This window comes from Chiloscyllium plagiosum, unplaced genomic scaffold (genome assembly GCF_037043375.1).
Source record: "Chiloscyllium plagiosum isolate Xiang-an unplaced genomic scaffold, Cpla_swu_hap1 HiC_scaffold_1, whole genome shotgun sequence".
Taxonomy (NCBI): Eukaryota; Metazoa; Chordata; class Chondrichthyes; order Orectolobiformes; family Hemiscylliidae; genus Chiloscyllium; species Chiloscyllium plagiosum.
Window position 1 is genome coordinate 36,986,113 of NW_028270139.1, and position 14,935 is coordinate 37,001,047.

At 41.0% G+C, this 14,935-nt stretch overlaps 1 protein-coding gene across 6 annotated transcripts in view; it reads right to left on the bottom strand.

The window, feature by feature from the left end:
* wdfy3 (WD repeat and FYVE domain containing 3) overlaps nt 1–14,935 on the bottom strand; it is a 407,974-nt gene that overhangs the window by 295,791 nt on the left and 97,248 nt on the right. For all 6 annotated transcript variants that reach the window (XM_087985817.1, XM_043696108.2, XM_043696088.2 and 3 more), the window contains one exon: nt 10,168–10,291. In XM_087985817.1, coding sequence (XP_087841943.1) covers nt 10,168–10,291 — 124 coding nt within the window. The remainder of the gene's footprint in view (nt 1–10,167; nt 10,292–14,935) is intronic.

Below are 14,935 nucleotides of genomic sequence, written 5' to 3' on the forward strand. Positions count from 1 at the left end.
CCTTGACAAGGGCGTGGAATTATGATGGTTGCCAGTCTCCCTTTTCATCAGGATGGTTAGGTAGCGTGAAGGTATCAAAAAAGTCTCCATTGGGATCCACTTATTTTCAAGTCTGTAATTTCATCTGTTCATTCTATTTATGTTACTATTAGTTCAATAGGGCATCAATGGTCTTTCATTAAAAGAAAAGACACCGCCTGTTAATGCTAAAACAATATCACACTACTTTCACTCATACTCTACCCACACTAACTTTTTTTGCAGATGTACAATATTTCTGTACATGCATGTGGTTTCCATTTGATGATATTTCTTATATTATAGTTAGAACAATTATTCAGTTCTTCACCTTCCTTTGAAGAGCATCCAAATAATAAATGCTATGCCTGACATGGGATACTAAAGTAGAACTAAAACAGAGAAAGAATGATTATACAGATCAGAAGCAAGACGTGGTAAATAAGTCGGAATATCAGATCAAGTAATGCATAAGAAGTTGAAAAGCTAATACAGGATGCAAGAAAGCTACGAGTAAAGATTAGTATGCAACATTAAACTGAATCCTAAGACAGGAGGGCCAAATCTCCTGGTAAGGCGACAATTGCTGAAGTGGAAACAGGAGTCAAGTTTCAAGATCTTGTGGAAGTCTCGAACCATCTAACCCAATTAGAGGTGCTCAAGAAGTTCAAACTTCTAATGAACAACTGTCAGACATATGGCATCCTCTGTAAAAGTCCCCAACTTTGGATTAGAGGTGGAAAATTTGAATAGTTCCAAGTTAGAGGAATGTAAAGCTCATCTAAACTCCCAGCTAACAATAAAAAAAGTGACCTCACCAGATTCACCCCTGAACTCCATGCACATCCCCCAGTGACCCAAACCCTCTAATGAAGAAATGGTATGATTCTGTAAAACTTGCAAGTACACGTTTAACATCAGGACAGGATATTGTCCTTTGCTGGTTGGGATATTGTCTCCTGCGGCCCCTTTGTTCCTAAATTAATTGGTTTTTAAGTGCTTTCAAGATGTAAATGAATAACGTTTATCCTCACAGTTGAATTTTGTCAGTTTACTATACAACTTTGGTGATCTCTTTAGCCACAAAGTCTGGGTTGTCATCAGTTGCCATCAAGGTTTGGACTACAGCTTTAATCATACAGCATGGAAACAGGCCATTTGGCCTAACTCATCCATGACTACCAAGTTTCCAAATCTAAATTAGTTGCATTTGCCTGCGATGGGCCAAGTCTAAATCTTAGAGGTCCTCAGATGCTGCCTGAATTGCTGTGCTCTTCCAGCACCACTGATCCCAAGTCTAAATCTTTTCTATCCATGTACCAATCCAAATGTTGGAATTTTGCCGGCCTCTACCACTTCCTCTGGCAGCTTATTCCATAGACGCACCAATTTCTGTGCAAAAACGTTTCTTTATTCTTTGCTTTTCAAAAGAAGCAACACTGCCTGGGATTTCTTGCCAGATACTTCTTTCTCTTGTATTGTTCTCTCAATGGATGATCATTCCATTGAGTTTCAACATGAACCTTAATATTATCTGACCCAAGTTTAAGCTGTGACAATGTTACAGTCTGAGGAAGGTTACCAATAGTCATACAAACTGCATGCTTGACCAGGGCTCTGATGTTGTGTTTTAATTCCAGACATTTTTGCCCTTTGAAGTACCTTAAGTGTTGACCACTTTGCTCTCATGATGTTTCAAAATCCATCCGCTGTCAGTGACGTCCAAATACTTAATGTTTGGAGTAGGTCTCACAGAGAATGGCAGAGCAGACTTGATGGGCTGAATGGCCTAATTTCTGCTCTTAAGTCTTACAGGGTTTATATATAGATGGGTTTATAGCACAGCTTTGTACATGTTTTGTTGCAACAACAATAAATGCTAGAAGTCACAGCAGGTTAGACAGAGTTGGAGATAGCCCTGCATCTGCAGTCCTCACTAAGTCCAAAACTTTGACTCTTTTGCTCCTCAGATGCTGTCTGACCAGCTATGCTTTTTTCAGCACCACACTTCATTGACCCATAAAGAGACAGCAAGCTAACGCTTCGAGTCTAAATGACACTTCATGAGAGCTTCTACAGGGGATGGATTTTGAAAGGCTCCTCGAAACTCAAAATGGAATGACTACCAATGGGAAACCAATACACAAGAAGGAACTACCTGGGGAGCAATCCCAGACAGTGTCAGAGGAAGACAGCACAGAGACTGACCCTTTGGTCTAACCAGTCCATGCCGAACGTAATTCCAAAATAAAATAGTCCCACCTGCCTATTTCTGGCCCATAGTGGTGTTGTTTCCTTCTAAAAGGGACCTAAGGAGCAACTTTTTCACGCAGAGGGTGATGCATGTATGGAATGAGCTGCCAAAGGAAGTAGTGCAGGCTGGTATAATTACGACATTTAAAAGGCATCTGGTTAGGTATAGGAATAGGAAAGGTTTAGGAGGGATATGGACTAAGTGCTGGCAAATGGGACTAGATTAGTTTAGTATATCTGTCGGCATGGATGAGTTGAACTGAAGGGTCTGTTTCTGTGCTGTACATCTCTATGACTACTGATCAAGCTGATTGAGCCATAAAGCACATTGCTCTGGCTGGGGTCTGTGGCAGGTGGTGAGGGAACAAGAGGCAAACATATTTGAATTCATCTTCGAGGAGAAAGTGAGGTCTGCAGATGCTGGAGATCAGAGCTGGAAATGTGTTGCTGGAAAAGCGCAGCAGGTCAGGCAGCATCCAGGGAACAGGAGAATCGACGTTTCGGGCATAAGCCCTTCTTCAGGAATTCCTGAAGAAGGGCTTATGCCCGAAACGTCGATTCTCCTGTTCCCTGGATGCTGCCTGACCTGCTGCGCTTTTCCAGCAACACATTTCCAGCTTTGAATTCATCTTCACCAACATGACTTTCAGTTTATCTGTCCATGACTGTATCAAGAAGAGTGACCACCTCATCATTTTTGTCGAGATAGTGTTGGGTGGCACTATCATGGTACTAAATGCTATAAGACTCCAAACAGATCGAGCAATTCTATAGGTACTGCAGGCCATCAGTATAACAATTGTACTCCAATCTCAGCCCCAACATTCTAACATTATCATTAAGTCAAGGAGTAAATTAAGCCAAGGAAGATTGCAGGAGCACCAGAATGCATGCCAGCAGCAGCAGCACGAGACATATCAAAAGAAGTGTCAACCTGGTGAAGATATAAACCAGGATGTGTGTCTCAAAGAACATAAACAGCAAATGAGGCAGGGTTAAGCAAGTCCAGAGTTCTAAGCTCTGCAGCGCTGACATACCCAGTCAGAAATATGATGGATAATTAAACAATTCACTGAGGTGGTGGCTCCACAAAATATCCCTATTCTCAATGCTGGGGGGAGAAGGCCATCAAAAAATAAGACTAAAGCATTTGAAATAATCTTAAGCCAGAGGTACCAAGTCCAGGTTCCTCTAAAAGGTGCCCAGCAACACATGCCATGATTACACCAATACAAGCTGCTTCACTGGATATCAAGAAATAGGTGGAGGCACTTGATGCAAGGTTTAGGTCCTGACAACATCCTAGTATTGTACTGAAGAAGTGTCCTTCTGAACTTTACCCATGCCTAACTAAGTTGTTGCACACAGCCACAACAATGGTACCTACCTGACAGTATGGAAAATCACCCAAGTACATCCTGCACACAAACTGCAGGCCTATTCAAATCAATGGACCAATGTCCCAATGTTTCACTCTTGATCATCAGTAAATTGATGGAAGCGGCCATGAACAGCACTATCAAGCCACTGAGCAATAACCTACTCACTGATGCCCCATTTGGGTTCTACCAGGGACACTCAACTAGAGTCAGCAGGAATCAGAGGGAAACTCTCCATTTGCTGGAGTCATACCTGGCACACAGAAGATGGTTGTGGTTGTTGGAGGTCAGTCATTCCAGTCATTGAGCATGGATGAATGAATTCCTCAGGATATATTCTAGGCCCAACCACCTTCAGCTGCTTCATCAATGACTTCCCCTACATCATAACGTCAAAAACACAGACATTCACTGATAATTGCGCAATGTTCACCACCATTTGTAGCTCCTCAGATACTGAAGCAGTTTGTATCCAAATACAGCACGACCTGACAATATCGACACTGGCACTGAAAAGTGATAAGTAACTTTCATGATACACAAGTGTCACTTCTTGTCCATTCCATGACATTAACATCACTGAATGACCAACTTTCAACATCCTGAGATTATCATTAACCTGAGAGTGAAGTGGACTAGCCATACAAATATTGGGGTAACAAGAGAGGTCAGAGGCTAGGGATCCTATGAGTAACTCACCTACCGACTCCCAAAACCTATCCATCATCTATAAAACACAATGTGAAAGAATACTCCCTATAGTGCCTGTAACAAGGGCAGCCAGGTGGACATTCTATGAGTTCCCTAACTGGACCAGATTAACAGCCCTAATCAAAAAGCACTGGTTAACAGATGAAAAAAAATGTCAGATATCCTGTTCACTCACAGCTGGTTCTGAGGGAGCTGGATCAGTGTCAAGGATGTTCCACCTGGAAATAAAGAATGACTTGGTGACAGGATACTGGCCTTTGTGGAGTTATTTTAGTGGCGACAAGAGAAGAGCACGCTCCTGAAGAAATTTGCTCACAACAGCTATCTTTGAGCCTGGTGAACATTTCTGGCATCATGCCGTTATTTGGGAAGTGTGACTCATTTGATTCTGCTGTTGAAAACTGAACCCAGTATAGGTCAAGAATGTTTTTTTTTCCCCCAGGTAAATGACATCGGGCAGATGAAAAGCAACTTGTAATTCTCCTGACAGTTTGTGAACTCGCATCATTTTCAGTTATTAGAAGCCCAATTTTCCTTGAGGCAGCAGATACTAAAACCTTTCAAGAGTTGTTGGATTTAGTTAAGGAATAATATGACCGCAAGCTTCCCTCAACTCAAAATGCTATTGGTTTTACTCAGCAATTTGAGGGATGGGAACACCACTTGAGTGAAGGCAGTTGCATAGCCACACACAGGACATATCCTGAACAGAGGGCCTCTAGGTCAGCCCACAACAAAATCTTAAAACAAAGCCACACCTCGGCCAAACAATTAAAACTTTCTTCAGAATCCAGGCAGACAACCCATTGTTGTTGTTGTCGGTGGCATGCAGACGAAAGACAGCAAAGGAGTCCCACTAGATCTAAACTGAGTAAGAGAACTCATTGGCCTATACCCAGGAGTGTGGAAAATCCACCTACATCTGGTTTGGAATAGTTAAATTGCTTAGCAACATCCAAATCAGAATCAAGCAAGACAAAAGTCTGGTTAGACGGCCACCTACTTCAAATGGATGTCAATACTGCTGTGGCTGTTTCAGTGATCACAGAATCAGTCCTTACAATTCACCCTGGACTCCTACCCTCAAGTTTGCACAACATCTTGGCTAAACCGAGAACCCATACCAGGAAACCTTTACATATTAAGAGTACAACTTCAATTCCAGTCTCTTATGAGAAGCAGCTGGTTCAGTTATCACTGATTGTAGTAAAAGCCGTGGGCCCAAGCTTGAGCGGGCAAAATTGGTGGAGAAGGATTCACCTAGATTGGCTCAACATTTTGACTAGAAAATGGTTGCTGAGTGAAATCCGAATTACATACCCAGAATTTTTTCAGGAAGGTCTAGGGACGAAAGGAGCCAAAGCAACCTTACATGTTGACCAGGAAGCAATTCCACGATTCTGCAAGGCCTGCCCAGTGCCATCTGCCTTATGGACAAAAGTAGAGGCAGAAATCAGAAGGCTGGAAAAGTGAAGGAATCATCAAACCATCCCAATTTGTGGAATAAGCAGCACCAATTATACTGATTGTGAAGTCTGACAGGTCGGCTCACCGTTGTGGGGATTTTAAAAAACAAACCACTTTTCGCAGCAAGATAAATACCTAATCCCTTGCATAGAAGATTTATACGCAAAACTGTCAGGAAGGCTGTTCCTTCGCAAAACTGGGCTTGAACTATGCGTACTTGTAATTGCAATTAGATAAGGATTCTTGTAAGAATGCTACAATTAGTAATCATAAGGCTTTGTACCAATATGCAAGACTGCCATTTGGCTATCAGCCTGTGCAATTTTACAAGGTCTACCCCAGGTCATCATTTATCTGGATGTGTGAACAACAGGGAAGACCAATAAGGAGCAATTGGATATGGTCCACAGACCTTTCATCCAGCTGGGCGTACGCCCTAGAAGGGAAAAATGCATGTTCCTGACACCCCAAGTGACCTACTTGGGCAACAGAGTTAACAAGACCGGGTAACACCTGTTGGAAGATAAAGTGAGGGTGATCAAAGGAGCCCCAGCTGCCACATCCATAACTGGAGCTTAGAGCTTTCCTTGGGCTCGTCAATTACTACAAATAGTTCATCATAATTGGCTTCCATCCTGGCATTTTTATATCAAATCTTATAAAAGGGTCAGCCTTGGAAATGGTCACACAGTTAAGCCGTAGCTTTGAGTGAAGTAAAGAAACAGCTATTATCCTCGAAGATCTTGGCACACTATGATCCCAAGCGAGAACTGATATTGACATTTGAGATCTCCCCGCATGGCATCAGGGCAGTATTAGCTCATAGGTAGCCCAACGAAGAGGAATGCACAGTAGCGTAGCATCCGTAACTTTGATTAATGCAGAATGTAAATATGCCCAGGTAAAGGAGGATGGTTTGGCAGTCATATTTGGAGTCAGGAAGCTCCACCAGTAATTTTACAGACATAAATTTGCAATAACAAGGGACCGTAAACCTTTGCTTGGTCTACTTAAAGAGGACAAGGCAGTGCCACCCGGAGCTTCAGGCAGAGTTCAGCAGTGGGCTTTAATACCAAGTGCATATAATTACAAGTTGGAACACCGTCTGGGAAGCCAAGCAACAAATGTGGATGCATTGAGCTGCTTCCTGTTGGCAGATCCACCAGCAATGTTGCCCCCACTGGGAGAATCAGTAATAGTTTTATTTTTTGTGGACACGTTTCTGGTCACAGCTGACAATGTCAGACTTTGGACGAGAAACATCCAGTCCTTTCAAAACAAACAGCCAGTGGCGATGGGGGAGGCCAAGGGGCTGTCACAATCAGAATTGAAACCCTTTGGACCTGGAGAGACCAGATCACAATGGAGGGCGGCATATTATTATGGGAAGCAAGAGTGATTTTCCCGAGCAAAGGTTGCCGTGAGATACTGGCTGAACTCCAGAGTCATCCAGGGGTTTACAAAAAAAATTATCTTGGTGAGACGTTATGTCTAGTGACCAGTTTTGGATACAAACATATTTGCGTTAGTGGGGAAACACCCAGAATGCCAACAAGGACAAAAAAAGACCACCAGCAGCTCCCCCACATTCGAGAGAGTGGCTGGATAAACCCTGGACTTAGTTACACATGGACTACGCGGGTCCTTTTAGATTAGATTAGATTAGATTAGATTCCCTACAGTATGGAAACAGGCCATTTGGCCCAACAAGTCCATACCAATCCTCCGAAGAGTAAACAACCCAGACCCATTCCCCTACCCTATATCTACCCCTGACGAATGCACCTAACACTATGAGCAATTTAGCATGACCAATCCACCTGACCTGCACATCTTTGGATTGTGGGAGGAAACCAGAGCACCCGGAGGAAATCCACACAGACACCGGGAGAATGCGCAAACTCGACACAGCCGCCAGAGGCGGGAATCGAACCCAGGTCCCTGGCGTTGTGAGGCAGCAGTGCTAACCATTGAGCCACCGCGCCGCCCCTTCTTAGGTTCTTAGTCATTGTGGATGCCCACTTAAAGTGGTTGGATGTGCACAGAGTTAATGCATCAAAAACAGGAACAATAATAGTAAAACTGCACACATCTTTTGTTTCAAAGCTAAAGGCAGAGACACCAATGTTGGAAAGAGAAATTAAAATCAAAGATGCTCAAGCAGCAAGATTTGGAGGAGCATAGCACCCTTGTAGGATTGTAAAGCTGAAGCAGAAACAGGAAAAGGTAGTCATGGAAGCATTTGAAAAGAAGGACAGAGTGGAGCTCAGGAGTTTATTATAGTTATAGAGTTATACAGCATGGAAACAGACCCTTTGTTCCAAATTCTTGCAGGCAAAATGATCCTTAGACTGCACAACTGTCAGACCATGATCTGGTGTACACAGTCGACAGTGATCATAAAGACATTAAAACTATATTTATTTTTATAAATGCTACACAATTACTGCATAATTGACCATAAGTACTCTTTGGGAATTCAGCACCAAATACTACATGACAGCAAACTTTTGAAAAGCCTTGAAAATTGACCAAAAGTGCAAAACCTTACATGTAGGGGAACTTCACATGCAATATATTAGACAATCAGAACCAGTCAATTAAAAGAGGACTATAAAGGTTGGAAGAGAAAACAAATTGAAGATTTTCTGCTCATTGATAAATAGAATGCTGCAAGCAAGGTTTACAAGAATGGTGACGGAGAAGTGTAAAAAGCTAGATTATTGATCTGGATATCACTAATTTGAAGCTGGCTTCCAAACAGTGCTCCTAACATATAGAAAATTACTCTCACTTCATCTCCGAAGTTATCTAGATTTGAAATGTTAGCTTGCTCTCTCTCCATGAAGGTGGTCTGACCCTCTGTTATTGCCAGCATTCAGTGCACATTCTAGCATCTCCAGTAATTTGCTCCTAAATTACCAGAAGTTTAGTTTGATACTTGCAATGATTTTGACATGCAACAGTGAACTGGGAGTGGTGCAAATCTTTTACATTTTAACTGTCATACTCCATGCTTGAAACATTTTCACAGGCACAAAATTATAAACAACTGTTGTAAATCTAAGCTAAAAATCGCAACTAATAAATGTATTCCAATTTGCAAAACCTCATTACCAGTCCATTTAAGCTGAGGTACAAAAATCTACTCTTAGATGAAACAGAATTGCTAGATCCAGCTTGGGATGGCAGGTATTTCCTGATTTAAATAATTTTCATTGTTGCCTGTGTCACCAGTGCACATCTTGCTTGCCTGACAAGTTTTGTACATACAGAGTTGTACAGCACGGAAACAGCACGCTTCGTTCCAACTCGTCTGCACCAACCAGATATCCTAAATTAATCTGGTCTCATCTGCCATCATTTGCCCCAAATCCCTCTAAACCCTTCCTATTCATGTACCCATGCAGATGCCTTTTAACTGTTGCAATTGTACCAGCCTCCACCATGTCCCTCTGGCAGCTCATTCCATACAGGCACCTCCCACTGCGTGAAAACGCTGCCCTTGGGTCCCTTTCGTATTTTATCCCTCTCACCCTGTCTATTTATTCTATCCATGCCCCTCATGGTTTTATAAACTTCTATAAGGTAACGCCTCAGCCTCTGACAGTCCAGGAAAAATATTCAGCTTCCTCCTATAGCTCAAACTCTCCAATCCGGCAACATCCTTGTAAATCTTTTCTTAACCCTTTCAGGTTTAACAACAAATTTCCTGTAGCAGGGAGGCCAGAAGTGGATGCAGTATTCCAAAAGTGACCTAACCAAAATGTCCTATATAGCTGCAACGTGACATCATAACTCCTATATTCAGTGTACTGACCGATGCCGACTGAGTTCTGTGTATGAGAGTACAAAGAAAAAATTTTTTAACACCTTCAGTTCCAGACATTGACAGAGGCGGTGTTCAGCAATTTTACTCTTAATTGATATGACAACCCACTGTGGATACCCAGGCTTTGACTTAGGAAACATTCAGCCTCGAAGTCCACTTTCTTAGCGGAGACTCAGTTCATCAGGATCTCAATCTCATTCTATTGCATTCATACTAGATTTTCAATGGAATATCATCAACCCAAGAGCAAGTAAACTGTTCTAATGTAATACCTATAACTTGTACAATATCTTAAATGAAAATTAGTATTAAGGTAGTGTATTGTACCTATCATTTTCATTTAGGAAATTAAGAATTCAATGCTGCTATGAATGAAAGTGTTATTGAAGGTAACTACCAATAAGTTATTTAACTTGGTACCTGCTGTCACATGAATAATTAGTATTGTGTTCAGAACATTATCAAATATTGACATATTATTCCATCCAACATCCAGATATCCCATACCTGTGGATTTGTTTGAGGCTCTTCTCCTAATTTCAGTCACCATTAAACGCGATACCTGGGCAGCAAACTGCAAGAGATCTGAAAATTTCTCCATCATGGTGCCAGGAAGAGCATTTCCAAATACCTTAAAAGTGAACAAAAGTAATACATACGAATCAATAAAAACTTACAGCAGACATGGGTGCTAAAACTGGCAGTATTAATTTTTCTATTATTAGTCTCCACCCTTCGTTACATACAACATTTGTTACCATATTTGTCCAGATACCAATCAATAGACTGACAATTTACTTATATTGTAACTTACATACTTGCGAACTAGGATACTTTTATAACTTAACAAGACAATCACCACCTTAATTTTTGAAATGTCCTTTTCAAATTATTCTGTAGCAATTTCTGTTTAAATGTCATCTTTTGCCAAAGGCATTTAATGGCTTTACTTCCGAGCATTTCAATAATGTAGTTCATCATTTCCTCACATTGCTTACGTGTACTATTTCAATTAAACAGTAAAAACAAATATAAATAAATACTTACTACTACTTTTTGTACTGAATGTATTTCTAAGGAAATGCAATGAGACATTGTTTACCCTTTGAATTCCAGCTGAGCAGTCTTTTAAATGACTTTTAAAAGTCATACTGAATCATCAATTCCTTTTCTCCCCAGAGCTGAGTGATCTGCTAAATATTTCCAGCAGTTTTTGTTTGAATTTCTTTTAGTAGTCCAAGTAACTTCTTATAGCCAAATTATTGAAAAAGCGACATCATTTGACATTATATTTAACCTTACATTTAGCTCAACTTGACTTTCCCATACGTACTTCTGCAATTTTCTGCCCTCTTCGAAAGGCGATTTACTCCCATTTCCACAATCAACAGCCCTCAATCATCCTGCAGTGACTTCTGACAATAAATGGTGAACAGATTAAATAAAGCCAAAATAATAAATCCAGAGGATAGATGTTAATACAGAGATCTACAGGAAGACTAAAGAGATTGGTAAACCATTGACAATAATTATTAGGGAGTCACAGAACTGCAGGAAGCTCAACAGGCCAATACCAATCCATTAGTCTTAGTTTCACGTAAAATAATAGAACTAATCATCAGAAGTGAAGTTGAGGATTATCTTTACCGTTAGTAACCTGGAAAATCTCTATAACAATAATCTAGTAATGGTTGTTGATATAAATTCCGAAAGGTAGATCCTAGGTGACCAAATTTCTCACCTTCTTCATGATTATAGGCAAGTCTGCAACATGTGACAGCTCGACTTCAAAAACATCTCACAAATGTCGGTTAGATAAGTTCTGATTTGTTAAGAGTCAAGGTAATCTTTTATGGGAATGGACAAGAAATTGGCTGAAGAGTGAAAACTTTTAATTGTTAAAAAAGTTACATCAGGGTGGGAGTCAAGTACACACCTGATGACTTAGATTCAAAAATGTGATGGAAATGCAGTCAGTATGCAGATAACAAATTGAGTGCAAGATTATAGGAAGAAACTCAGAAATTGCAGAATGAGTTAGCCAAACTATAGCTGTATGTACATTTCCAATATATCAAATTTATTACAGACATAAAAAAAAGAACCGTACACTGTATTCAGAAATGGCCGAAACAATTATTCTGAATAGGGCTAATGCAACAGGTAAACTGAAGAGTCCTCAAACATTTCAGTGCACACAATATTCAGTACTCTGCCCAAAACTATCCACAAAGTCAAAAGAATGCTGAACTGCATTAAAACAAAAGTTCTAGTCAGAAGAAGCTATGATCACTGTACAGCACTCTAGTCAGCCAAAATCACAAATCATTTTTGAAGCTGGTCATCTAACTGAAACAATAACTCACCTTCTCTCTGATACTTCCTGATTCAAGTAGCTCATCACTTTCTCTTTCTTTCAGATTTTCAGGATCTGCAGTATTTATTTTTGCAAGTGATGTTTTGGTTTTTGGCTCCCAAAAGATAAAAAGTACTGAACAGTGTAGAAAAGAGTCTCTGATCCAGAATGTTAAAAAGTGAATTAGAACAAAGGATGAGGGAAACTTAGAACTTTTAAAAACGACAAATAAATTAACATGGGATGTATAAAGTAATTTGACAGTAATTATATTGGAGATCATACTCCAGGACTGGTCACAACATATAAGCTAGTTAAGCACCAGCCAGTTATTTCATCAAGGCATCAAACTTCTGCCTACACATATGACCTTTCTAGGAGAGATTATGGGTCATCGATATCAGAACGTTACAATGCAGAAACATCAGGCTGTATTTTGTATTTCTGAAGTCAAGGGGCCTCATGTTGCACGCTTACCTACAATCATTCTGATTGCCCCTACATTCCTTTTTTTTTAAACATTAAGAGGAAGTTCCACATATCTGACACTAGATTCTCATCACTGCAGCTGCAAAATTGCAGATTGTGCTTCAAATCAGGCAAATCACTAGGAGCGCAGAATCGTTTGTGGGTTAGGAGGAGTGTTGCAATGCAGAAAGAGTTTTCACAGAAGTCAGCTGTTGTAGTTCACTATTTAACCTTCAGTAACACAAACAGCCACTTTGACAGCTTATATAAAAGGGTACGATATGGCAGGTATTCAGATAGGGTGACAGACGTCAAGATTGGTAGGAGAGGAAGGATAGTTCTGGTCATTCCCCAGGCTGGAATCTGGGAGTGAGAGTTCTTGATTGAAAGAGAAGGTATGGGAAGAGAGGTGGGGATAGTAGTCAGGTCCCATGGCTAGAAAGTGCCTGCTCATTTGGGCTTGGGGACATTGGTTTGGGTTAGGAATGTCTGGTCACAGTTTTGGGGGGAGTTTGGGGTGAGAGGGTCAGGGAGATGTAGTTGGGGTTTCAAATGTTACTAAACCTCCAATTAAATTACCAATGGGTGTGGAAATAATACACAAAACAAACTGAAAACTGCTGAAGATATGTCATGCTTAATCCAAGACTAAAAACACATGCGAACCTTGCAGAATGCAGATGATACTTCAGTGTGTTTATCAGAAACAAGAGTCAGGTCATTGTTGGTTCCTTCACTGAAGTATACAAGAAACAACCTGGAAAATTAAGGTTCTCTACCAACCAGCTCCTTCAATGCAATACCTCCCTCCACTGGCAAGACCTGAAAAGTGTGGACCATTTCCTACATAGAGTCATAGGGTCACAGAGACGTGCAGCACGGAAACAGACCCTTCAGTCCAACTCGTCCATGCCGACCAGATATCCTAAATAAATCTAGTCCCATTTGCCAGCACTTAACCTATATCCCTCTAAACCCTTCTTATTCTTATACCCATCCAGATACTTTTAAATGTTGTAATTGTACCAGCCTCGACCACTTCATCTGGCAGCTCATTCCATATACATACCACCTTCTGCGTGAAAAAAATTGCCTCTTAGGTCCCTTTTATATATTTCCCCTCTCACCCTAAACCTATGCCCTCTAGTTCTGGACTCCCCCACCTCAGGGAAAAGACCTTGTTTATTTATCCTATCCATGCCCCTCACGATTTTATACAGATGTACAGCATGGTAACAGACCCTTCGGTCCAACCCGTCTATGCAGACCAGATATCCGAAACGAATCAGTCCCACTTGCCAGCACCCGGTCCATATCCCTCCAAACCCCTCCTATTCATATACACATCCAGATGCCTATTTTCAAAATGTTGCAATTGTACCAACCTCCACCACTTCCTCTGGCAGCCCATCCCACACACTCACCACCCTCTGCGTGGAAAAGTTGTCCCTTGGATCTCTCATATCTTTTTCCTCTAGTTCTGAACTCCCCCACCCCAGGGAAAAGACCTTGTCTATTTATCCTATCCATACCCCTCATGATTTTATAAACCTCTAATAAGGTCACCTTCAGCCCCAACCTATTCAGCCTCTGCCTACAGCTCAAATCCTCCAACCCTGGCAATATCCTTGTAAATCTTTTCTGAACCCTTTCATGTTTCACAACAAGAGGAAAAAGGCGGTTTATTGTTAGGATGAGAAGTGAAGGGTCATTTAGGGCACTTGAGAGTTACAAGGTAGCCAGGAACGACCTAAAGAGAGAGCTAAGACGAGCGAGGAGAGCCATGAGAAGTTGTTGAATAGGATCAGGGAAAACCCTAAAGCTTTCTATCAGTATGTATGTAAGGGATAAAAGAATGACTAGAGTAAGGATTAGGGCCAATCAAGGATTGTAGTTTGAGGTTGTGCGTGGAGTCGGAGGCAATAGGGAATGCACTAAATGAATATTTTTTTGTCAGTTTTCATACTGGAAAAAGACAATGTTGTCAAGGAGAATATTAAGAAACAGGTTACGAGACTAGATGGGATTGAGGTTCACAAGGAGGTAGTGTTAGAAATTCTGGAAAGTGTGAAAATAGATAAATCCACTGGGCCGGATGGGATTTATCCTAGGATTCTCTAAGAAGCCAGGGAGGAGGCTGCCGAGCCTTTGGCTTTGATCTTTATGTCATCATTGTCTACAGGAGTAGTGCCAGAAGACTGGAGGATAACAAATGCTGTTCCCTTGTTTAAGAGGAGTAGAGACAACCCTAGTAATTGTAGACCAGTGAGCCTTACTTCGGTTGTGGGTAAAGCGTTGGAAAAGATTATAACAGATAGGATTTATAATCATCTTGACAGGAATAAGTCGAGATGATTATAAATCCTATCTGTTATAACCTTTTTCAACACTCTACACACAACTGAAGTAAGGCTCACTGGTCTACAATTACTAGGGTTGTCTCTACTCCCC